The sequence below is a fragment of the Hirundo rustica genome, chromosome Z (genome assembly GCF_015227805.2).
Source record: "Hirundo rustica isolate bHirRus1 chromosome Z, bHirRus1.pri.v3, whole genome shotgun sequence".
Lineage (NCBI taxonomy): Eukaryota > Metazoa > Chordata > Aves > Passeriformes > Hirundinidae > Hirundo > Hirundo rustica.
Window position 1 is genome coordinate 5,949,101 of NC_053488.1, and position 25,222 is coordinate 5,974,322.

General features: G+C 37.1%; 1 protein-coding gene across 2 annotated transcripts in view; it reads left to right on the plus strand.

Annotated features, from left to right (window-relative positions):
* The window catches only part of SV2C (synaptic vesicle glycoprotein 2C), a 121,805-nt gene extending 97,541 nt beyond the window's left edge, over positions 1–24,264 (plus strand). Inside the window, exons 10-13 of one of the 2 annotated variants that reach the window (XM_040090463.2) lie at positions 2,265–2,398; positions 3,630–3,833; positions 4,695–4,854; positions 14,630–24,264. In XM_040090463.2, the coding sequence (XP_039946397.1) occupies positions 2,265–2,398; positions 3,630–3,833; positions 4,695–4,854; positions 14,630–14,813 (682 nt within the window). In that variant the 3' untranslated portion in view covers positions 14,814–24,264. Of the gene's footprint in view, positions 1–2,264; positions 2,399–3,629; positions 3,834–4,690; positions 4,855–14,629 lie in introns of both variants that reach the window. The other variant, XM_058424112.1, reaches the window with a different exon arrangement.
* The last annotated feature ends 958 nt before the right edge of the window (positions 24,265–25,222 follow it).

The following is a 25,222-nucleotide window of genomic DNA, read 5'->3' on the forward strand; positions in this document are numbered from 1 at the left end:
AGACACTTCTGTGAAAAGGCTGAACATTGGGAGGTTAGGATCTTATCACAGAAAAACGAAAGCCAAACATTACCGTAAACCGATAAAAAGCATGAACAGCTCTGAAACGGGGAACAACACGCCGGCAGTGCTTTTTGTGAATTTCTTTTTTTTAGCCAAAGGCAAATATATTAGGGCTATATCTGGACTTCACAAATAACTAGATAACTTAGGGGAAAATTAAACACAGCTGGTTTAGGTATCTGGTTTCTATTAAGAAATATACAGAACAACCATGTGAATGGTCTGCTGGAAGCCATGATAATAAGTAATTATTATTTCTGTAGGAAAATCTATATGTAAGTGAATAAAATTGATTATTTTGTGATGATTTAGTAGTAGTAGTAGTGCTTGGGTTTTGCCATAGTTAAAGGTTTATGCGTTGAAGAAAAAAATAGAAGTTATTTAATTTTTAACCTAGCCATAACTTCCAAGTCCCACTCCTTTCCAGAGTGTAGACCTCCTCCTAAAATCAAAGAACTGTGAGTAACTGAGGTTGTATCAATTTAAACAGGATATTTTTGTAAAACACAAAATCTAACACTAATTTATGCTAAATATGCCTCTGACAGTTATTTGGGATTCACAAAACATTTTCCAAGAGGTATGAACCCTTTTGATATCATTCTTTCATAAATGTTTCAGTACCCTACTCACCCTTAATCTCAGTGTTTCGTCATGTTCTTTCTTAATGAGAAGATCCATCAATATCTGACTTTTTAATACCTTGCTTTCCTGTTGGGTTTTAATTCAAATCATTGTGACACCAGTATTAATATAGTCACATACTTCCTGTCCAAAGGTAAAAAGTGCATCAGAAGAATGTAGAACATGTAGTCTGTCATTTCTGTTTCAACTGACTAATCTCATCACTATATCTTCTTTGTTCTCCTCTGGAACTAGTCTTAATTTTAGAATGGAAAGTGCTGTATGAAAAATGATAATGAGTAACTCCAGCCTGATTTTAATCAGTCTGTCACAAATGAGAAATGATATAGTAACTAAAACTAATGGACTGAAAATACTATTCTTCTGACCAATACAAAAAGGGAATTGGTTAGTTAATAAGTCACTGTGATAAATATTACTAGCTTTTTCTCTCCTTTCTCATAAAGATATGGTTCCAAAATGTGAGGGGGTTTAATTCCTGATCCTTTGTAGATCGAATAATTTTTGTGTTCCTATTCCTACTATTTACTTTTCTTGTAAGAAAAATACTTACCTAGTGAGACCAGTTTTGATTTGAATAAAGCTGGGTCTTTGTTTGGAAGAAAAAAATGCCCTTTTTTTCCTTATCTTCATGTGATGTCAAAGACATCACAAAAATAATGATGCATTTCCATATCTTTGTTGTGGTTGCTGTTGTTAGCATAATCTTGTTATTTGGTAGAATTTTACTAAAAATTCTTACTCAAAAAAGCATTGTTTTCATCTAGTGACATTGGGGTAGAAAGTTACTGTATATAATGTAATTGTCACTGTCTTTTTGTGTTAATATTTTGATAAAACCTAGGTGTTGAATGACAGCCAGTACGAAGGAGCATGTTCAGAAATAAAAAAGCTACCAGCAAACTGTTTAGGCCATTTTTATTTACATAGTAATTATAATTGCAATTGCATCCATAGGCACAGGATTAATGAGGACATTAACTTAGAGTTAGATGTCTAGCTGTGCAACTGGCAATGTAATTTTTTATTCATGTTATAAACATTTTGTGAAAACAACTTTTAACACCAGTATGTTTTGCATTCGAGCCTAGCCCAGTAACCAGTGTGTTCCTCTGATAAATCAAGATTCTTTTAAAGATTCTTTTTTTTCAGCTTGTTGGTATTAACAAGTGCTTGTTTATTCCCAGGGACTGAATTTCTGAAACATGATCTCCCTGTTTCCAGGCGTAATGTCAAATTACTAGCAACTTTTTACAAGGCTGTCTCATGGAAGTCATGACGTTGGTTTTGATTGATGATTTAGGACAAGTAACAACAGAAATATTATCAAATAAATTATATTACCAGTTTGGGCCAGTAATTATGTGGAGCTATTTGTCTCATTAATTCTTCTTCTGAACAATAGTATTCTAGAAAAAGTTGATCATTAATCACATCTGCCAAATAGATCAAAGGAATCGTTGCTGGTGTTGAGACTTTTTAGATCTAAATAGTTGCATCTGTTGCTATTTCAAAACTATCAAGGTAGATTGACAACAATTCTTTGTATTGGGCAGGTTTATTATGATGAAGTTTAAATCAGTAACCTTTGAAGATTCACTCTTTAAGAACTGTGTTTTTGAAGACATTACTTCACTGAATACATACTTCAGGAACTGTACTTTTGTGAATACCACCTTCTACAACACAGGTATGAGAAAGATCCTCAAATACCCATTAGTCTGCTGCATGTTCCCACCTTGCACTTATAATTTCTGGATTTCTAATAAGACATACAAGAAGTCCTCCTGTAAGGAGTAATAGTATATAAAAAGCAACCAGCTTGTTACAACAGAGAAGTGAAAGGATCTCACTGCACAAGAGATACTGCAGGCCTAATATTGACTCAGATAATAAATTATTCATTTTATTCACATAATAAATTATTTATTTTTTCTCTTTGATTTCAACCGTCTCAAAAGAGATTCAGTCTGGAGAGAAGAAAATACATTTACTGTTTTACTGGTAGCTTTAACTACTTTTATTTAGTCCAGAACAGACTGGTGAAATATTTTCTTCACTGTGCTTGCTGAGGCAGGGGAAACTGAGTCTAGGATTCAAGTTACATAATTTATAATCATTTCCAATCTCCTAAGTATTGTGACAAAATATTAATCCATCTTTTCATATGTTTAAACAGAAGACTTTTTTCTCCAGTTTAATAAAAAGTAACAAAAAGAAGAAAATGGCCAACTAAGCTTGTTGGAAAGATGGGGCACTTCTTCCCACTTTCCTGTAACATAACAGTCATAGACCGAGGTTTCAGAGCAAGCAATCACCTTTATGTGAGAGGAAAGTATTCCTGGTTCAGGTTTATAAGGCTGACGAGGATCAGGGGAAAAAAAAAATTAGAGATAGTTCTCTGGATTGGTATTGGCAGAAGAATTAACTACATAGAGTAACTCATCCATGGATAATCTGAAGACCATGAAGCCATCTCAGAAACAAAAATCAGTTTAAACTGAATTGCACAGGCATATTTCACTTAAAGGAAGTCAAACCAAACTGAGCACAATTGATAGTCTCATCAGGAAACAGAAGGCCTGGTATTGAGAGTCATAGAAACTGGTGGACACTGAGTGCATTTTATGCAAGACCAGCTGGTGCTGAAAGGCCTTAACCAAATACAGCCCAAGCAGGGTAAAATTTAGTAATATAAATTCCTAAATCTGGGCTTCAGTAAGTCCTTTTCAAGAGCTTTGCAAATTTTTCTAGTAAGAGAAAAAACTATCAAAATTAACAGCAGCAACTAGTCCCCATTTTGCAAAGCTGTGAAAACTCCAAGTTGTCATTAAAGTTGCTTGAACTTGAAATGTTTTTAATCAAAGGTTGCACGTGGAGTTGGCTGTTAGCTGAAATGATTCTTTTTCTTCTTTCCACAGATCTCGAGCAGTATAAATTTGTTGACAGTGAATTGATAAATTGCACATTTTTTCACATCAGGACAGGATGCCAGATTTCTTTTGATGATGACTACAGTGCCTACTGGATCTACTTTGTTAATTTCCTGGGAACTTTGGCAGTGTTACCAGGAAATATTGTGTCTGCTCTCCTGATGGATAGAATAGGACGGTTAACGATGCTAGGTAGGGGCTCCGCTTTGGTACAGGAATATCAAAATAACACATCTGCTTTTCAAGGAATTCGGCCCAGAGAAATGAAAAAACATTCTCTCTGCAGATGTGTCATTTATGTGGCGTCATAAGTGCAGTTTTTAAAACCCCTCAATTTGGAAACTCTAGGGGAAAAGGGGATCCGTAGCCACCTTGACTTGCTCTTCCACAAAGATATTACAAGACCATAACCTAGTAATTTGGAATGAGGTTTTGGGGACTGATGATCATTGGGTTATCTCTGCTCCAGCTGAATTGAAGGCAAGGTGTGCACAGGTGACCCTCAGCTAGTGGAGCAGCTCCTGGAAAGTACCAGCTGTTCTTTGTTATCTATTTTGCATTGGAACACTGTTGAAAGGTATCTCCTGTGGATTGTCCACAATAAGAAATCTGTTTTCAGTTTAATTAAATAACTGTATGGTAGTTCATTGTCTTAATTTTTTAGGGCAATATCTCTATATAAATTCAATAAAGCAAATACAGTGTTTTTATTATACGAACAGGTTTCATGTAATTGCAAGAGATGATGAACAAAAAATAATGGGGATCGTTTTCCTCAGGAATCTTGCTTTGGGAATTCAAAGAGGCTTCTAGCCTAATGCTTTGTGATATATTCTGATATGTGAGGAGTCATTTTTTTTTTCTGTGACCTCCATCCTTCAACATGTGTCTTTCTGTCTGGCCTTACCAGCAGAGGAGGTCTCTTTGTTTTTTAACTCAAATATTTGGGCCACTTATGTAGCTACACTGTGTGCATAGAAATACTAGACAAAACAAGGGTTATTCTTTAAATGCGACTCCACTACATATTTGTTTCACCTGTCTTGTACCTAGGTGGTTCCATGGTTCTTTCTGGCATCAGCTGTTTTTTCCTGTGGTTTGGGACCAGTGAATCCATGATGATAGGTATGCTGTGCCTCTACAACGGCCTCACCATCTCAGCATGGAACTCTCTGGATGTCATTACTGTGGAGCTCTATCCTACAGACAGAAGGTATGTGCAGATACACCTCCCCTAACATCACTATGTACCAGCAGAAATGGCAAATAGAAATTATTTTTTATGAGCCTTACAGAGGTAGTGATGTTTTGATAGGCTCAAATAAATAATTTGTCCTGGATGAAAAGCAAAGGGAAACAATGAGGAGTTTTGAGCAATTTAGTATGTATTTTGCATCAAATATCACCTAATCAGGAAAATACCATAAATGTAGTTTTATTTGAAAGCAGAAGGTCTAACAGCTACTCCGCTGTAAAACACAAGATAATGACTAGTATTTCTGAAAATAATAATGGAGTACCTTTGATTTTCTGGTAGTTTAATTGTATATGAAGGCAGCAGCAGGTCCAAGCCAGCAATACAACGGGATTTGTCTGTTGACAGTGAAATGGTGGGAATCATGATAAAAATCACTGTCTGAACCACCCTGAGCTGCCAATCAGCTGCCATGAATTTGTATGCAGGGCCACTAAGAGTGTACATTAAATGGATAAAAATCATCTTGGGCACTGCTCTTGACTCTTCAGGGCTCTTGCAGGAAATCTCAGGACAATTTTCAAATCCTGCATTGCCGCTAGATGACATGGGTTGGGGTTTTTTTTTCAGATACAGGGCACCTTTTAATCCTGACCTTATGCCACTTAATGGACTGAAGGAAGAACAGTTGAGTCATATTCTGTTGTGTGGGGAGTGCAAAAATGTAAAAGCTGCACTATCTTTAATAGCCTTGAATACTTCTTCCCTCAAATGTCTGAAAAAATTATGTAAAATTGCCCAAATTCCTAACCAAGGACATTGTGTCCTTTCTCCTGTTGCAGTGCTAATTATTATGTCATTCAGTGGATGTTTGAAATGCAGTGAAAAATATTTCCAGTTTATAAATGCATGATGCCTTGCTGGCAAGTGTAATTTTTTGAAAAAGGGTTCTACTGTCTTTAGTGTTGCCCATGAAGAAATACAGAAAAGTGTAGACTGGCTTCCCTGCTTTCCTTTTGTTGTCATTTTAAAATTATGTGCTTCTTCAGACAAGAAATTGATGTCCACAGCTGTAATTATATAGAATAATGATACCTGGCTATTTATGAATCCCAAGCACTAAGCTTTAATATTGAGCTCTAGTATTTTTATTGCACCTCATGATAGCACTCTTCTGGCAAGAATTCTTCCACCATCCAATTGCTAAGATGTAATTCTAATATATATCCTGTAGAAATGACCATCTTTCGGGTATTCCTGAGTGTAGCAGCCACATATGTTTTCTTAAAATGCCATAAAGAAAAATAATTGGAAAAGTCATTGGTGTTAATGAAAAAAAAATCATTACCAGGAATGATAAAAAGAATGTAACTGATACTTATCTACATGTATCTATACAGATATTAAGGCATCTGTAGTTGTAGCTAATGGTGGTTTTTAATATTTTCTGCCAGCTTTGGGATTATAGTAATTTCTTACCCATCTTTTCTCTATTTAAAAATCTTTTGTATGCAGGAAAAAACTGTCTGGAAACAGGAACTTAATTGAAGCTGAGTTGCTTTTTACAACAAATCAGAAAAAACATCTTGTCTCTTTGTATTATCAGTACAAAAAGGCTGATGGGTGAATCTACCTGTGCCTGGAAAGACACTGGTGACATATGCTGTAGATGAGACTTTCTCTCAGAAGTTCTGATAGGGATGGAACCATGACTGCTAGTTTTTACCAGCTTGGTTATAAATTAACAACCAATTTGAGATTTTTTTTATTTTTTTTTTTATTTTATTTTTTTTTTAAATACTGGAGCAAAGCTACTTCTTGTTTTGTAGAACTTTCTGAAAATCAATACCTTCAGGGACTCAAATAACTTGCTCAAGAGGATTTTTCTCTGATTTTTTTTTTCTTTTTTTTTAAAATCCAGACTAGCTGCAGTTTAACAACCAGCATTACTCACCTCTGATAGTCCTGGGTTTCCTTCTCAGAATCCTGTGATCTCCATAACCAGGCACAGCTTGCCAGTTTGCTGGGAATTTCCAGCTTCTCCAAGTAACTGTAGAGCTGAACAACCTTTCTCAGCGTGTGTGGAACACAAAGATTCCTGATCTGGTTTTGCATATGGAATCCTTCGTACTCAAGATGATGCTCTCTTTTGCACAAAGCTGCACCCAGAGTGAATCTGGTCCTGAAACTGGCTTCCAGGTTCTCCTGTAAAGGGAATCTAAGCGCAAAATCCTTGCTCACTCTCTCCACGTGTAATACTATTTTCTTACAGCCCATCAGTGAAACGACCACAAATGAGCAGCAAAGGGTAGCTGGAGGTTGGGCTCAAAGAAAGGCGGGTGGAAGGAGGCCAGTTCATGCTAACATGCACAAGAGGCTGGACTGGGTAACCCCTCCTTTTCCTGCTCTTGGAGATCAGCCCGTTGCTGAACTGCAGGGGCTTTGCTGGTGTTGTGCAGTATAATACCAAAGGTGTTTCATAAACCGTTCTCTAGGTATTTAGGGATCATACTGGCTTTTTGCCAGGTGGGAGCGAGGTGAACAGTTTGGCAGTCTGTGTCTGCCAAACAGACTGGGCACACATTTCAGTTTCTTCTTCATCGGTTGTAGTTGCTTCAAAATCTTGACAGATTTGGATTCTGTATGAATTCACACCCATCTACATATTTACATTTTAGTTTACTGATCCCTGGAGTTGAGGTAACTACACAGTTTGTCCTGTTTCTTGATGGGCACTTCCAAATTTTATGCTATTTTAGGTCATCTTTTGCTTTCACATTCTTCATAAAACCTCAGATGGTTTGTACAACTACTGTATTAGATATCAGAGGATGTATAGGCTCCAAATGGTTGTCAGGTAGATGATGAAGTAGTGTTAAAATCGAAAATAACATTTACTAATGCTGGTCATAAGTGGGTTTCTGTTTTCTAGATGATACCTATGAAGAAATGAATAATATTTTGATAGTATAGTATGATTTGTTAAACTTTCCAACACACAGATTTTTAAAGGTGCTCATGATAGCAAGATACAAAGTAGTGATTTCCAATAAGCAAGTAAATTAATACAAATCAAGAGTGTAAAGAACTAGTATTTTCTCTTGTCTTTTACCTTATCTTCTTAATGGACTCTGCTATCCATCAGGAGAGGAAGTCGGTAGGCTGGAGTGTGTGACACCAAAGATTCCAGTCACTGAGCATTTCAGAAGAAGGAATGGGTTGAACGTGTTAACTTCAATGCAGCTATAGGTGCCTAGCATTCCAGCAACAAAAACCTGAAGGTGCTAAGCTGAGCACCTAGGAAATGTGAAATGCAAGCTTTTTAGCTTTATGTGACTTGCTTGCATCATATGCAAATTCTGCAACAGGGAGTAGGGATTTTATCCTTTCTTCTGACTGCCCTCCACCGTCTTGACCATGAAACTGTTTTCACATGTTACAGTCCCCGATCTCATTCTCAGCTCATCTTCCAACTTCTGCAACAGATGAGGGAAACTAAGTTTTTCTTCACTACATCTATATTTTACCCTCAAGCCCTCTTTGTTCTCTGCACTGTCAGAGTGATGAGGAAAAACAATATTGTGAGATGAGGTAATTACGGCTTGTAATGTGTGTGCCCAAGGGGCCTGCAACAACACTGCACAGTTTCTCAGCTCTGCCTGTAACATAAATACGGATGGAAGAAAGCTTAAGTTCTCTGAAGAAGGAACATTAGGACATTTTTATGACTTTAAAATGCAATTTTTACTTTCACATAAACAGTAAGTATCTTCTGGTGAATTTGGAAAGCGCCAGCATTATAAGCCAAGATTCTCATCAGGGAGGTGATGCAACAAAGAACCTAAATAGAAAGTGGGACAGAAATAGATCATCTCCCACACAGAGAATAAATCAAATTGCATCAGATAACCAGCAATTCATCTTTTTACTATGTCTGCCATAGATCTGGGTTTGAATCTTGTCCACGAATACTTAGAATTCAAGATGAGCTATAAAATTAAGTCATCCTGTTTTGCCTTTTTTTAATGCCTCAGAAAAAATTTCATAAGAGTTTGGCTATAATTAAGAAATAAAGTCTCCTATCTCCAGTTCCTGATATTTAATTTTTTCACTTCTCCTTGAACCCTTAGGATCTATGCCCAGAGTAATAAATATTATTCTCGCAGTATCTTATGTCCAAGTTTGTATTGGTACGGATTTCAGACGAGAAACTGTCTATTCTTTTGAGTCATAATAGCAGTAATTGACTTACAGTACATTTCCTGACAGCTATTTTCTACTCTCATCCTGTGAATATAGTTCAACTGCATTTTGATGAAATGTAAAAGTTTTTATGGCATGACCTGCTACACCTATCCCTTTTGTAGCAGTCCAAGGAAGGAAGGCAAATCCTACAGTTTCTCTTCCACACTAAGCGATATAATTGATCAAGCTATGACATGTATCTCTGTACTAATTTTTTAAGAGTGTATAAAATATCTGGACATCAGAAAATTGTCCATAGAAAATTTGGAAACTCTGTTTTAATGTTTTATCAATATTATCATAATATCATCGTATCAATTCTAACAAAATTTTGTTGTAACTCGATGTTTTAAATAGCTCTGGCAAGAAAGGTAACAAATATTTGTGCTGCGCATTTAGTAGCACTCTGCCACAGGACAATGAAGTTTTTAGATATTTTATCAGCACTGGAGAAGCGGATCTGAAGTATTTTATGCAGGAATACAAGCACCTGGTCTAAGAAGGAACATATGTGGCAATCAGGAAACAAGCTCTTTTAATCTATAGGCTTGGATAATCCCTCTATTTTTAACTGTTTGGACTCCTGCCACATTTTTATGTGGACCTTGGATGAAAGGAAGCTAAGCATTTTTCTTTGTCATAGCTTTCTCAGCAGCAGAAGTAAAATACATTGGGGAAAATTCCTTTTCAGTAACATCCAGCTTTCTCTTCATCCTGACATTTTTATAAAAGATACTCATATTTTTTCTCCTATCAATACTAAAATCTGTATCTGGGGTTTTTTTTTAAGACAATCCCAAATGGATCAACCAGCATTTTCTTACTGATGTGCCTGAAAGACTTAAGTGAACTCTCTAGCTGGACAAAGGATTCTTGGTACTTACGACTGGTCTCCCCGACCAGTAATGAGGATTACTCATGAAGTCAACATGACATTTTTGTGCAAATGTTTGTTCAATAATTGATCAGCACAAAGAAAATTGGTGTGTATATAAATGGCCCTATTCCCTTGGACTTAATTTGCTCATGGTGCTAAGATGATGCATCACATAACTTTGATCAATTGCTGGCACTCTTGCACTTTCCTTAAACGCTGTAACAGAGACTGTACTAATGCTGCAGCAGACTACAGTCCTCTACATGTGTGATTTGCAGCACATTTATTTCCTGGCTATTTTTATTGCCCTGCATTCAGGAGAATTAATTATAAAAGTATGAATTGATACAGATTTTAAAGGGTTTGAATCACAAACACTGTCCCAAGAAGGATGTTTAAAAAAAACCCAATCAGTCTGAATTTGCTACCCCTAGAGCTCCATAATGGTTTGAACGCCTTGTTTTGACTAGAAGTACAAACACAATCAAACACAGTATTAAAACTGAAGGGTAGGAGGGTATAAGATTAAACAGTGAAAATGCTTTCCAGGTACAGGTCATAACAACACTTTACATAAGCCTGTTAAAATCTTATTGTTCATGACAATTATGTGCTTATTTTAGGCAAAAGGAGATGCCTGAAATCCGCTTAAAGATTAAAAGATTGGACTTCTTCTGGGTTGTTCATTTTTTAATTATTAGGATAGCTGAGGGCAATAAAATGAGCTTATTTTTTCTTTTATGTGTTTATAATTTGATAACACTAATGGGATTAGACTAATAAAAAGCCCTTAGAATCAGGAAAATTCTATAAGTCCATTTTACAAACTGAATAGGCTTTTTAGTGCAAAAAACCTACCTTAATTTTGTACTGACAGAAGAGGTATCATATGTATTACAAAATTACTTTAAAGCTCAATAAAGTAATGTTGGGTATATCAATAATATATCTAAAGAACAGTGGCATCTGTAGAGACCAGAATATGAAAAGAAGTTATTCAAATTGCTCAGAAAATTTTATTCAGACCACTCTCATAACTAGTTGTTACGAGCAGCTAACATCTGTGAAACAGCTTACCTTTATAAGGTAGTATAAAACAACACTAAATAGAAGTAAAACATGTAACATATGTTATGTGCTGTTGCTTTTCCAAGGATTTCCTGCCTGTATCTATCCAAATTTGTTTTAGCTGGAAATATGTATGCTTTGGGGAATTCTGGTATCTCTGAATGTTCTGAGGTTGTTGATGACTAGGTGTCTAGTTTCTCGGTGGTTTTTCTTCTGTTGAGGTTATTCAGAGTTAAGTTTGATTTTACATAAGCATTGGCAACCGAGAAAATCTTATTTATGTGCAGACTCCCATCACAACCAGTCACCCCTATAACTTTAGAAGTACTTTCTGTGCATAAATTAGGCTGACATTAGAACCATTCTGACTATTTTCCTTTCCTTCTTCCCTTGAGTTCTTCAGAATAGCTGAAATCTCTTGTTATTCTATCACATAAACTCAGTTTTCCAGCCTGGTTGTGTCATCTTTAACCTCTTTCCACCTGCTTGCAATGCAGTCTGTTTTAACAAACAAATAAATCCTTTCCACTTCAAGAACCTCCTGCCTACCTGGATGCTTCGTGCAGCTCTTTGGAAGGATGTTGACAGGCTGGAGATAGGGGCAGAGAAGAACCATCTGAAATTCAATATAGGCAAGTGCAGGGTCCTTCACCTCAGGAAGAATAACTAATACAGGCTGGGGACAGACCTGCAGGGCTAAGATGACCCTGTTTGAGCTTTGAGGTTGGACCAAGTGACTGCCTGGCCCCTTTCAGCCTTGCCCACTCTGTGATTTTGTGAACCCTACAAGATCCGTCTGTCTGGTGCTCCTTCCCTCCCAGCAGCTACGCCGCATCCTGGGTCATATTCCTCCAGGTATTCAGGGCTTTGTATGTGTCCCTGGAGGGAAAATGTTTCCAAACTGGAGCTTTGCTTGTTTTCTCCTAGGCTTTGGAAGTTCACCCCAGTAGGATGGCTCCTCTTTGCTCCCTTCCCTCAGTGTATCTCGTGCTCATCCTTCAGACCCGTTCCTCCAAAGGCAGTGCTTAGAACGGGCACGTTTTAGCTTGCTCGTTTCTCCTCTGAGGAAGGTATTTTCAAGGGGCTGGTGCAAATGTGCCTCTGTCAGAAATTTTCAAGGGCAACGCTTCCCAAAGTTTCCTCATCTGCGGCTCTCAGCAGTGTGCTCTCTGGCAGCCCACAGGGGTCTGGACTGTTGGAGGGCACAACAGGTCATTTTCAAAATTGTCGTGTCCAGGATGTGCATGTTCAGGCTTCCTTAGCACTATGTATTTTGTAAAAGTGCTGCAGGTTCAAATATAGAAAAAACAAGTAAATAAGGACTTTGAATATGAAAGAGGCATATCTGGGTCTCTTCTACTTGTTGTTTTGTTTTTTTTTTTCCCACGGATTTTTGGGTAGTTTCTACTCTGCCATAGAAATTACCTGTCTCTTTTTCTTTAGATGCAGCCAATGCTTAGTGTCATGCACTATCTGGATGGATGCCATGCTTTTCACAAAGAGGAATTGTGCTTACTTCAGACAAAACAGTAATTTCTTTGCTAAATATCAGACGTTTCAAAGAGATTAAAATACTGCTGGGGAATGCAAGAGATAATATTGCCAAACTAATAAATAAATAAATAAATAAATAAATAATCACCCAGCTGAAAAGAAAAGTAATTTGTGTTTTGTCCCAGATTCAGAAAAGACACCCAATACACAAAGCTGACATTAGAACACTATCAATTTTTTTTTGAATTTACTTTTATAACGTTTAAGGTACGGGAATTGACTTTGGTCTGCAACAGTGGAAAATAAATATTTAACATAATGGAAAGAAAAACTATTTGAAGGTGTATTAATTAGTATGTTACATGTCTTAACTCTGTTCTGCAGACATCCTTTTAACTGATTTAAGAATTTGACAGGAAGTCACTGTTATTTCAAAATGGCACATTCTGAACCTTGTTCGGGCTCTGGAGTTGACTTTGCGGGCTAACTAGAGTGATGTTTCTTAGCACAAACCACAGTATTTTAGAAATACACGAGAAGGATCTAGACATATTCATCATTCTTTTGATGAAGGGTCCTCATATACACCAGGACTGGTATTATTGCAAAGCACAGTATCCCAGACAGGGCACAGACAGTGCTGAAAACCCCCATATCCTGGTCAACTCTCCTAGACTGAAGCCTTTACCTCTCTCCTAGCATACAGCTTGGAAGCATGGCACCAAAAGGCCTAACTGATCAACAATCCTGAGATAAGTTTTGCCGAAGAGCAGAAGAGGTGAACCCTGGCACTCTGGGCTCTGCCCACGCCTATCAGTTGCTTCAGACAGAGCACCCCTCGTGCCTTGATATAATTTCTGCTGTTTTCAAAATCAAAAATCTGTTCTGTGAAGGGCATTTAGACACTATATCTTTGCTCTCAGCTGGGGTCAAGTGTTCTTACTTCAGGTGTATTCTCTGGGCTCCTCTTTGGAAGCTCCAGTAGAAGCTTTTCAGACTTCCTGGGAATTCAGTCTACATCTGAGCATGAGAGTCCTTTCCCTTTCAGATGCTTCAGTAGAATAACTAGAGCTCTTTTTAAGTCACTTAGATCACTAGCATTTCTCTTAATTCCTGTTGTTTAGAATAGGCCTTTTAATTGCAGTGCAAGCAAGAAATATTTTGTTCTGGAAATTAAGACAACTACCTTCTTGATTTCTTTTTTCACTTTATCCCAGCAAACACAGTGAGAGCTCCTCTTAGAGCTTCTTTCTTTAATTTCTAAGAGAGCTGAGAGGTGTTACAGATTCTACCATTATACAGATATCTTTGTTAGGAAACATTTGGTAGGGCAAGTTTGTTCCTGCACCAATGAATCATTCGGTCATGTCAAAACACAATTTAAATTACGGCCGTTTGCATGATACATCTGTGCAAGAGTTACGAAATAATTAAAATACTTCAGACTACTAAAAGCACGTCACTGCAATGCAAGATTCTACCTGAATTACTGCTATCATACTTTCTGTTGGCAACCTCCTTTTTCTTTTGTCCAAAGTTTCTCAGATACCTCTTTCACCCAATGGGTTTTTATACACCCTATCTTCCTTACCTCTAAGAGATGAACATTCATTGGTATTGGAGGCCCCCATAGCCTTTAAAAAAACACTGTTTCAACATGTGTACCACCTGTAAGAAGCTCCACTTTAATTCAGTACCCGAGGATGATCACCCTTTAATTCTGATTAATAATCATCACACAGACGACAAAGCAGTTCTCTTTTGGGAGGTTCTTGGCATGTCCACTCTCCTAATGCAGCCATTTAAGTCTTAACTGAATTTTCATTTGCAAATCCCATGTTGAACTCGAGAGGTGCAAACTCACCTGTTCAGTCATTCATTTCACATTTTGATCCCCGAGGCAGAATGAATTGCCTCAATGAAATACTATAGCAGCTGAGCTTTAGTTTCTCATTTTAAATAAGAGTGCAGAATATGAGCACAGAATCCTTACTGGCATGCATCTTGTGTAAGATATTGAGGCTGTACTGATTTATTTCCACTGAGGGTGTGTCTCAAAGGCATTACTCTTTCACCTGTATTTTAACTTTCTTCTGTTTTCTCTTCTAGGGCAACAGGCTTTGGCTTTTTGAATGCACTATGCAAAGCTGCAGCTGTACTTGGAAACCTAATATTCGGTTCCCTTGTTGGTATCACCAAAGCAATCCCTATTCTCCTTGCTTCTACGGTTCTCGTATGTGGAGGTCTGGTAGGACTTCGCCTTCCTGATACAAGAACCCAGGTGTTGATGTAACTGGAAAAAACATTCACTATTTATTTCCTTCTTTGTACAAATGTCTGATGGTGCAAAGGCTTCAGATTCTCAACACACAGTAGAGTGCTCAAATGTCAGAAATCAAACCCAGAAGATGCTTTTGAGTAGCAGAGATTCAGCAATCTCTGCATGAAAGTTCTAAATTTCAGTTTTGTTTGCTTGCATTTCTTGCTATTCAAACATATTTCACTTCAAAGTGCAAAGCTACCTCTTAAAACAGTTTTGGTGACATATCCAGGAAGGCGAAAACCATGCTGATAATTAGATATTTAAAATGTAAGTAGTAAAATTGTTTCAAAAACACATGCTAAATTTGTCTCTGGCATTGTGAGCTTTAGTAACAGTACAGACATGCAAGTCAATTACTTGGCAGTATTGGTGCAGGGAATGTTAATGTATCAATGCATGCAGCATTTATCAGGAAACTCAACTGATTGCATCAGTACTGGGAACAGAGACTTTCTGCAGCCGTGCTTAGGTGGGAAAAACTCATGACGATGACTCTTTCTTGGGAAACATTTTTATACAGATTCAATCGAAGTAAAGATTACCAACTACACCCCATACTGGCTGAGGAGAAGGCAACAGCTACTGCAGGGAATTTGAAAGTCCATATATGTATGCAACAGAGAGAATGACAAAATTAACATTTTCCCTTTTTGCTGCTGATGCTCCAGAAAAAAATTGTTTTATCTTCACTTGTTGCATCTGGAATGTTTTTTTCCATTTTAAATAGTGAATGTGTCTTATTCCAGGAATGAATGAGTGAATGCAAATAGTTTTGCTGTTGTTAGTGTGAATAAAGGAAGAATCAAGCCATTGAACTATATGATAAGAAAGATACTTTCAGAGGTTTATTTGGAATTTATATATGTAAATACCTTAATTTTTTCATAGTTTCTACACTTCTCAATATAACCATCTTCTTGGCTGATTTTTAATAGTTTCAGAAATGTCTGGCCACTTAATATTTTTAAATATCTTCTTGAAAAGACACTAAGAAATAAGCCATGGCAAGGCTGCAGGGAGCAGTAATGTTTTTTTTTAGACCAAGTGCATAGGTGGAAAGCAAATGGCAGTAAACATTCCTTCTGTGCTGTGGGCTGTTCTGATTACTGGAAAATTCCCCATCATCATAATGATATGCAAAAGGTTATGGGGATCTCTTTAAAATATCAGCATTTCAAATTTAATACAGATACATTATAAAATTATCAAAGAAAAGAGGCAGATGCTCTGATGACAAAAATTGACATTGCTTCCAGTGGAGCTAAGACAGCTTGTATCAGCTGATTAACTATCTGCAGTTTCAAGTGTCAAATAACAAATTTGCTATAAAACATATGGAAAATTTTATTCAGTATTTTTTTTTTCTAATTATGCCTGACAGCATTTTTTAGGTAGATGAATCACTGACAGATGATTTTTCTCTTGCTCTTAGATGTGAACTTGGAATTGGGTAGTAATATCTGGCGGTAGAGTCTTTATCGTTCATCATCTTAGTCATATTAAAATAGTCAGTAAATGTCTATGTAAGAACATCATTCAGCACATTTATAATTCACTGATTAATCTACTGATTCTAGAAGTGACATTTTCAGTTACTAACAAAATGTTTGTAACTACGCATGGTAGCACAAAAAATGTTAGCCCAAGATGTTGTTTTCTCCTATGAAATGAGAAAATTGGCAGAATTAAGAAAGCAGGTGTATGAAAAACTGGGGGACATTATTTTGATGCTGATAATTTAAATATGCTATAGTAAGAAAAAAGTTTAGGAAGTGTATTTATTTTGGAGTGTTAAGATATTTGAGATTAAATATTTTGTGTTTAAATCTGACTTAGACATGCCTCTTAAATTTCTAAACTATGCTAATAAATGAGAAAGAATTATTGTTCCCTAAGTTCTAGAACAAAATTCTTTCCTTAGTTTTCCATCTGTGGCTTTTGTCCACTAGTCACAGCCTTAATATTATTCTAAGGCTGTTTCCTACAACTAATAATATATTTGAGACCCTTTCCTCCGTACAATTCATTAGTAGCACATGTTCAACTCCTTGCACGTACTGCACAAGTTATTTTGAAATCTGAAGCCTCTGTACATATTTGGAGTAAACATCAACAACAATGGTAAAATATTGCTTTGTGTTGCTATGCACTGTCCTCTTGCAGTAGTATATTCTGTCCATCTCTGCATGTAATTCCCATAACACTCAGATACGACACCTCACACCTTCTGACCAGCTTGAAGGAAATGGGCCACAGAAAAACAATATTCATCTTTTGAGGGCTATGATTCAAGTTTAACACCCTCTAATCTCACGACATGTAAAATTATGTTGATTTTGGTGTTGGTTTTACCGTAAATCCTGACTATATCATAGATCTGTGATTAAGTCTGGATGAAGTGGAATGTAGCAACCACAGGAATTAGCAGAGATTTTTAAAAATGGGCACAGCATGATCCAGAATTAAAATGTTGTAAGGCAGAAAAAAAGAATAATGGGTAGGAATTGGAAGAATAAGTAAATTAAAGAGATGAACAAAGGAAAAAAAAAAAACAAGGACAATTCCAACATATGAAACAAAAACCTAAAGTTAGAATTTTCCTAGATGGTAAGCTAGCTGGCTCAACAGATTTGAGCTATTGTGCAAGCCAACACAAAGCCGTTTGAACAATGAATAGTTTTTGCTTGAGCGCAGTAAAGATTTATTTCATAAAGACAAAAGAGTGAATGCAATTTCATGCTATAAATGACTTGATGAGATAGGTGAAATCCACAGACTGGAAGAGAAATCTATGGAGATCTGGACACAAATGTTACTCACATTAAAAGCAAAAGTAATTTGACTGGTCTTCAACAAATCTGTCTTTTCTTGCAGCCTCCAAAGCAATCACAGGTAATAAATATTGAACAGAAGGATCTGCACTTCCTTTCTATGTCTATTCGCTTACATGTCACACAAAGAATCACTTAGGGGCATGGCTAGATTCCTAATACACCAGAGAGAAGAAAACTTAATAGCATTTGTGTTTTACAGTTACAAAACATACGTAATCAAAACTGCTTATTTGTCTGTTTTAATCGCAGAACTGACTGCTACCTAGAAACCCCATCAGTCTAAACTGAAGCAGGATATTATAACATCTAGGAATTTTCTGTGCAGTTGAAAATCTCACCCCAATGGCAGCAATGACAAAAAGCACAGCGGCTCCTGAAAATACACAAGGCTCTCACAGCACTTAGAATGCTGTTAACCATGACAGTCAACTATTCTGAAATTTGGAAACTGTCCACAAAAGAGACCACATGTTTTCATTTTTGGCAAGAAAATTTTATTTGAATTAGTTTTACTCCTTACAGGTTGTCTAATAGTAGAACTTGACTTAGCAGACTCTCATTTCTTGAAAGCATCTTATTCATCATGTCAGTGTGCTTTGGCCAGCTTGGTTATATCCATGCTAGCTCCTTGTTTCTTGGAAGCATGTGCTACAACATTTGGGAACCATTGCGTTGGTTGTTGAGTACAGGCTCCTAGAAAGGGAAGTAGGAAAATATGTTCACAGTGGAGAGCTGAACAGGAAAGGTAATGAAAGATTTCCTGGGAAACCTTCTTCCTCTATGCTCGATTTTAACTCTGTTCCCTTACAGAGTTGTGTACTACAGAAGCTGGGCACTGATGGAAAAGAGTTAGCTCTCCTTCCGGATGGCTCCAGTAGTCTACTCCTCCTTAATCATTTTGGGAATATGGGTGAAAGTTAAGGTTGCTAACTCAAGCTCTTGCTCTCTCTTTTTGCCATTCCATTCATTCCATCCCAAATTACTTTTCTTACTAGGAGTAAGAAGCCTTAAGATAGTCAAAACTCTCCCACCTGCTTCTGGCTTCCCAGTAACATCCAGTAAGAAGTTTTGTTACGTATCTTTGGCATTTTGGTTATGCAAAGCAGCCTTAGAAGTCCTTCTGAGTATGAATCTCCCCTTTTGAGATAGCCAGACTCCACATTTCCTGATCTATCAAGAAGGCTGGCCTAATACGAGGAGAAATGTCCTCTCAGAATGGCCTGTGTTGACCCCCTGATTTGAGGGAATCTTCTTGCTTGTGCACCTAGCTCATCTTCGTTTGGAGGAAATTGCATTCTGTATTCCTTTTTTTCTTTTTTCTACGACCTTATCTTTTGTGTAACTGCTCTTGAGGCACAACAGTGGATACCAATTCTCAGCAAAGTAACATAGTCCTCAGCCCCTCATATGGACAGCCTCTGTGTGCTAGGCTTTATCTCCCTTCCCCATTCTGAGTTTTAAATTACTCTTCATTAGTCAGAGAAAGATGTTTACATCCACTCACACCTCTTTTCCTAAACAAGATGATATCATGCTAATACAACCTACAAGCCATGTTTCCTGTTTAATAACCTGGAAATGCAATTGAAATTTCAATCACAACATTAAAAAATGAATCCTTGCACTCAGGGGGTCAAAGACACAAGAAGTGAAAACAGAAATGCTCCACTTCCTCTGGTGTTTTGAAAGAAAACACATGTTCAGTAATCATATTCCAGAAGAAAACACATCTGAGAGGCTGCTTTTCTGTATTTCCTGCCTTCTTGTTCATTAAACTTACTGTAAAATATTAGGTATGTGCCTGCATTAGTACTTTTGAATGCTGCTAGTTGAGAAAACACAGCATGAAAATACAGACTTTTGCTTGTACTTTCAAGGTGAGACATGGTTCAGGCAATGATGTGGAATTAGAAGAGACATGTTAGCCAGAAAAATCTGGAACTCAGTTCAAAACCTGAATTAAATTGAAAGCATCAACTTATAATGCTACTTGCAGATCTCACTTACCTTCATTTAACCTCACATAGTCTACAAACAGTCCATGTGCTGCTATCAGCCTCATTTGCTTTCTCCTAAAAATTTCAGAAGTACTGCAAAATAAATAATTTGGATTCACTAGATTCACTATGGATTCATTATCATTAGCTGCCTCTTTTTTTTTTTTTTTTTTTTTTTTTTGTAGAGGTAAATTTCCTATTCCTTCCTGCAAAGAGGAAAGATTCCTTCAAAATTTAGTCCCACTCTAGCTGTGTAAGATTGTCATATAGAATTTCATCCACATTCAGGACCTGTTTTTTAATGAAGTAACTTAGTATGTAAAAAGCAGCAAAAAGATAAATTAGGCCTGGTTTATTTACTTTTCTTATTAAACATTTTGTTGAATTATGTACCAAGATTCTGGCCTGTAATATGGAGTTCTGGGCCTTGGAAAACATCCTGTGGCACTCAAAATGAGCAAAGCAGTAATTTTCAGCAGTCTACTCCCACAAGACACACACGAGTTACATTTAATAGGGACCAAAACACTTAGGGAAAGGCACAGTGCTTTCTAGGGTAAACAATCTATTCTCTTTGACAAAGGTCTAGAACATATTGCTCACTTCAGACCACTGCACAGTCTGATAACCAAAGATTGGAGATTACTTAACAACAGAAGTATTTGGGTAAGGATGACCTGACATGAAAGTATTGTTCTTTCTACCCAGGGTACTCATGGATATACATTTTAATGCCACATAACCAAGATGATTTGTAGAGACCTTGCCCCTGCTCTGGCCATCAACACATTTAAGTTGTAGTCAGACATATCAATCCACAAGTGAGAGAGAAAGTGAGGGAGAAAAAGAGCTGGCAGGCACTTTCAGCACTCTTTTCACAGCTGTCCACCTAAGATAATTTCTCTTGGATCCTAAGGATCTGGGTTTTTTGCTTAGGTTTCTGCTTTCTAATTTTGGACATCTACCACATTCAGTGGTCCAGTTTTCACCAGTAGTCGTGACCAAGCAGGCTGAAACTGCTTTAATGCTAAAGGACAACACTCACAGCTCATTTACTCTGCAAGAGTCCAGTGTCATATGTGTTGTTCCAGTTTCATTTGTTGTCGGGCACTAGAGTTGTCGGCTAACACTTCTCTTGTACGATTCTGCATGTATTCTTATCTATAAGATATGTCTTCTATCCTCTTAATGTCTGCCTTGTATGACCAGATGTATGCCCATCCCCCACTGGCTATGTGCTAAAAGTATTTTGTGAATCTTATGTGGGTCTGACCGACCCAGTTAAAAGCTGATCCTTCAAAAGAAGAGGGTTGGGAAAAATAATGAAATGGAATCAAATTAAATGTAAGCAATGAAGAGTTATAGTTCAAGGTATAGGCTTCAATTATTTTTATTTTTTCAGATGTTTTCTTCACATCCTAGCCTGAAGCTATATATAATATTGTATATTGTAAAGAAGTAGTACACAGTTAGGAGTGAACACGTATGCAGACATATGTGGGTGAGTATACACACATATGGACACACTCACCTCTATAAACACTGGCGAATGTTAAACTTACAAACCGTGTTCTCATCTCTTCCTCCGTGACGTTACTGTCTTTATTTTGCATTGTGCTTTGAACACAAACAACACCCTGCTCCATTCCACGTGCAGAAACCTTTACTTATTCATGTGCAAAATTGTTGGGATGCCAACAGTCGTCCCAACTGGCCATTAGCTTCCAGTCATTGGAAGGGGATTCCAAAAATGGTCTGAAAAATGAGCTTTGACTTAGCTGTTGCCTTCCCCTGCCTGCCCAGCCCACCCTCCTGCCCCACCACACTGTGCCAAACAGCAAAGCGGCGCATCACACAAAGACATTGGTGTTCCAGTGACTAGGAGACACAGCACTCTCAGATACATAAACTCCTGAAAGCTATGGATTTTGTCTTATTCAACCAAAAGGCCTTCAAAATGGTCCATGGGGATATCAACATGCTATCTTCTGTGTAACGTATGAGAAAATGTCTGTGTTTTTCTGTATTGTATGTTTTTCATTGTTTCTGCATATACGGCTGCTGTTGTTCTAGTGATGTGGTTAAAGAATTATTTGCTGCTGTTCTTATCAGAAATTTTTGACCAGCCTGAAACAGAGCCATTGCCAGGGTGTTACTCAATTAATGATTAGCACCCATGAAGATCTTCTACAGTAATTAGTGCCATATAAACTCATGGATGCTATAAATCAAGGCGATCCAGGGCGAAAATATCAGCACATACCCACAGACCAGTTACAGTGGAAAGAGCTCTTCCAAAAGCTCTGGCATCTGCTACATTTCTTCTTTGCTCTTTTCAGGATGTTCACCCTTTGCAGTACTCTTCCTCTAGTACGGTACATGCACTCATGCTTCAGAAGTAAGAAAGCAGACGAAAGGGCATATTCCTTTCACAGGAAGGAATGTATATTTGCTATAGGAAAGCCAGCTCTATAACAAGATTAAAACAAACAAACCTTGGACCAACCCAAGCAGCTTGCTATTCTTTTTTTCCCCCATGTCTCCTATGAGTTGATAAACTAAATACCAGTGCATACCAAACCTTTGGGAGGAGACTAAGAAAGGGTAGCGAGGCTTACACGACAGTTCTTCTGGAAAGGAGGAGACCTTTCCAAGAGGAAAACGTGCAGTGAGTGAAACCACAGCATATAGTTTCTACTTGTGATCGCCAACAGGCAGTTTTAAGTAGAAAATTGTCATTCAAATCTATAGCAGGAGTAGATAATACTACCTTTTATATAGACATTTGTAAACATAGATTAAAATCAATTGCTTGGAAGAAAAAAGAGAATATTTAAAGAGCTACTTTCAAAACACAACCTCCCATCATCTCTTTGGGACAAACCTTTCATCGCTTTCCTGTTTCTTCCTGCTGCCAATCATCCTAGTATGGTGACTGATTCCTTTAGTGCCTCACTAATGAAATGAAAGGCTGTATTGACCTTTGCAACAGAAATTGAGAGCAGGCATAAAATTAGCACTGTACGAAACCTAGTTCATTTATGAATTTTTTTAAAAATGCCCCAAGCTGCGAGTGTCTGCCTGCAATGACAAGTCTTCCAAGTGGTTTAGGATCCTACAAAGTGTTACATGAGAGAAGCTTTGTATGTGTAATCTGATCCCTGCTTAAATCAGTGAAGCAATTTTTTAGGATCAGGATCCCAGTTTTGTATTTCAAAAATATCAAGTATGTGACTGTGTATATTGCCATGCTGGAATTGCTATTGTGAGAGAAATGTGGGTTTTTTCAGCCCTTTTTTAAAGATAAATTATTTTTCCTATGAATGTAGCATTTCACAAACATTAAAAGAGTTTTAATAGCAATGCTGAAAGCTAAGTGAATCAACTGGCAACGAACGTATTTTAACCATTTTCTACAGAATATTGTATTAAAAACCCCAATTAAATTATATATATATATAAAAGCTGTATTACCTTCAACTGCACAACTTTGTGACAACTAAATTGTATCTCACACTTGGCCTCAAATATATGTAGGAATACACTGTATAAAATTAGATGTTTTTTTAAGTGGGCAGTTTCCATGGCAGTGTAATGGCATACGTGCAGAAGTCAGGTATCAAGGATGAGGTACCAAAGTAGAGCTCTTGGCCTTCGCTGCAACTTACTGGTAAGGCTACCAATTTTCTTTAAAAACTTGTTAGACTTTTGCTTTCACTGAGATTTATTGGCATTGTCAGGTTGCTGACCTTCTTAAAAACCTGTTAGCATTTTCTAATGCTCAGCAACAGAAGGAAAAGATGCATTCTTTCCTAGGTTTTTTTGCAGTTATTTCCTGTTCCCAGTTTCTGCTCCTAAACTTCCACTCAAATTTCCAGCTGCTCTGCCAGCTGACTGGCCATACCATTTTTCAGATAGTCTTCAGTCTACAAACACACAGGTACGTTAGTGGGCATATGTTGTCTAGAAAATCATTACCATTTCTGACAATCCCCATTTCTCAATGCAAGGTAACATGTACATATTGTATATACGGGTAACAAGCTACTTTAAAGTTGAATTGCTGTTTGAACATGGGAATTCGACTTCAGATCTGCTAATCTGCATCAAGATCTTGGCAATGGTCCTGACCTCTCTGTTTCTTTCTTTGTTTCCTTTACTGCTGTGTGCACCTGGAAAGCAGGTTACGGTCATCACTAGTGTATATATGTGTTTGCATGTGTGTGCCTTGATAAATCCTCTTTTGGAGTTCGGAATTTTTCATTTCAAGTCCAGCTGGTACAATTGTGAGCTCATTTTTCCAGTATCCTCCTCTGTGTCAAATTGCCAGCTTCCAAAATGTTTGACCAAGTGTTTTGATTAAGTCCTCTGAGGAAAGCTGTCTGGATATTTGTGAAAGGGCATGCTCTGTGTAGGATGACTGTGTACAGTATAAATCTATAAAATGTGGAAGTGTTTATAAATTTATCTGCAAAATATTTATCATCTGTGTAACAAATGCAAAGTTATTTAGTGTACATCAGATTAATAAATGGGGATGATTTTTTGCTCTGCTATATTAAAATAAAGATATGTTCTCTGCAATGAATACATACCAGGTGTGATAGCCAGAATATTATTATTTTTATCAACAAGATACTACGCTACCCACTATGAAAAAAGAAAAAAAAAAAAAGTTGTTTTACCTAAAGTAGTTCTTTTATAACAGTTCTCTATGTATCTCATTTTTAGTGCTTGTGATAGAAGTTGAGCATATTGTTAAAGTAAACATGGAACAAGTTAATAAATTAGTTTAAGTGACTGTGAAAAAAAGATAGAGTAAAAGTCTACAGTTGTAAGAGTCAAAGTTCTTCAGTTAACCATCTGGGCTCCATATTTTTATGGTACATAACTACACAAAATAGACACCTGGCCTTTCAGTATATAACTGCATTGCAGGAGTACATTATCAACAAAAGGATCTAGTCTAACTCGACATGAAAAACATACTTCTGCAAAGTATAGTAATCCATGAATCTCAAAAGCCAGTGGAAATTTATGCAATAAACTATGGTTCCTAAAGAACTTAGTATTCACAGGAAAAAACCCATCACCACCAACAAAACCAAACAAACACATACTAACATAAAACATCCCCAATCCTCCATACACACACAACCAGAAACCCCCAAAACTGAAGCACAAGCGCAACAATATTAAGTTCATTGCATTTGTGCTTTTTGGACATCCAAGAGACATCAACAGATCAAATGTTGTAGCTTAAAAAAAAAAAAAAAAAAAAGCTGAGTTATTTATATTCTGACATTTCCATGGCTAAATCTGAAACACATTTCCAAATATAGGTTATTTTAAACAGATGATGGAATAAACAAAACACATGAGTCTCTTCAGCTGTGTCATCAGCAGGGAAAAGTAAGGCTACATGTGAATCGAAACATTTTTCAGCTCATGCAAGAGTACTGTCTGCAAATCCCTCTTACAAAGGGGATGTATGGTTTTGTGGCCGTCCTTTAGCACCTAAGTTGTTTTGTGGTACAGTATGGAAAAT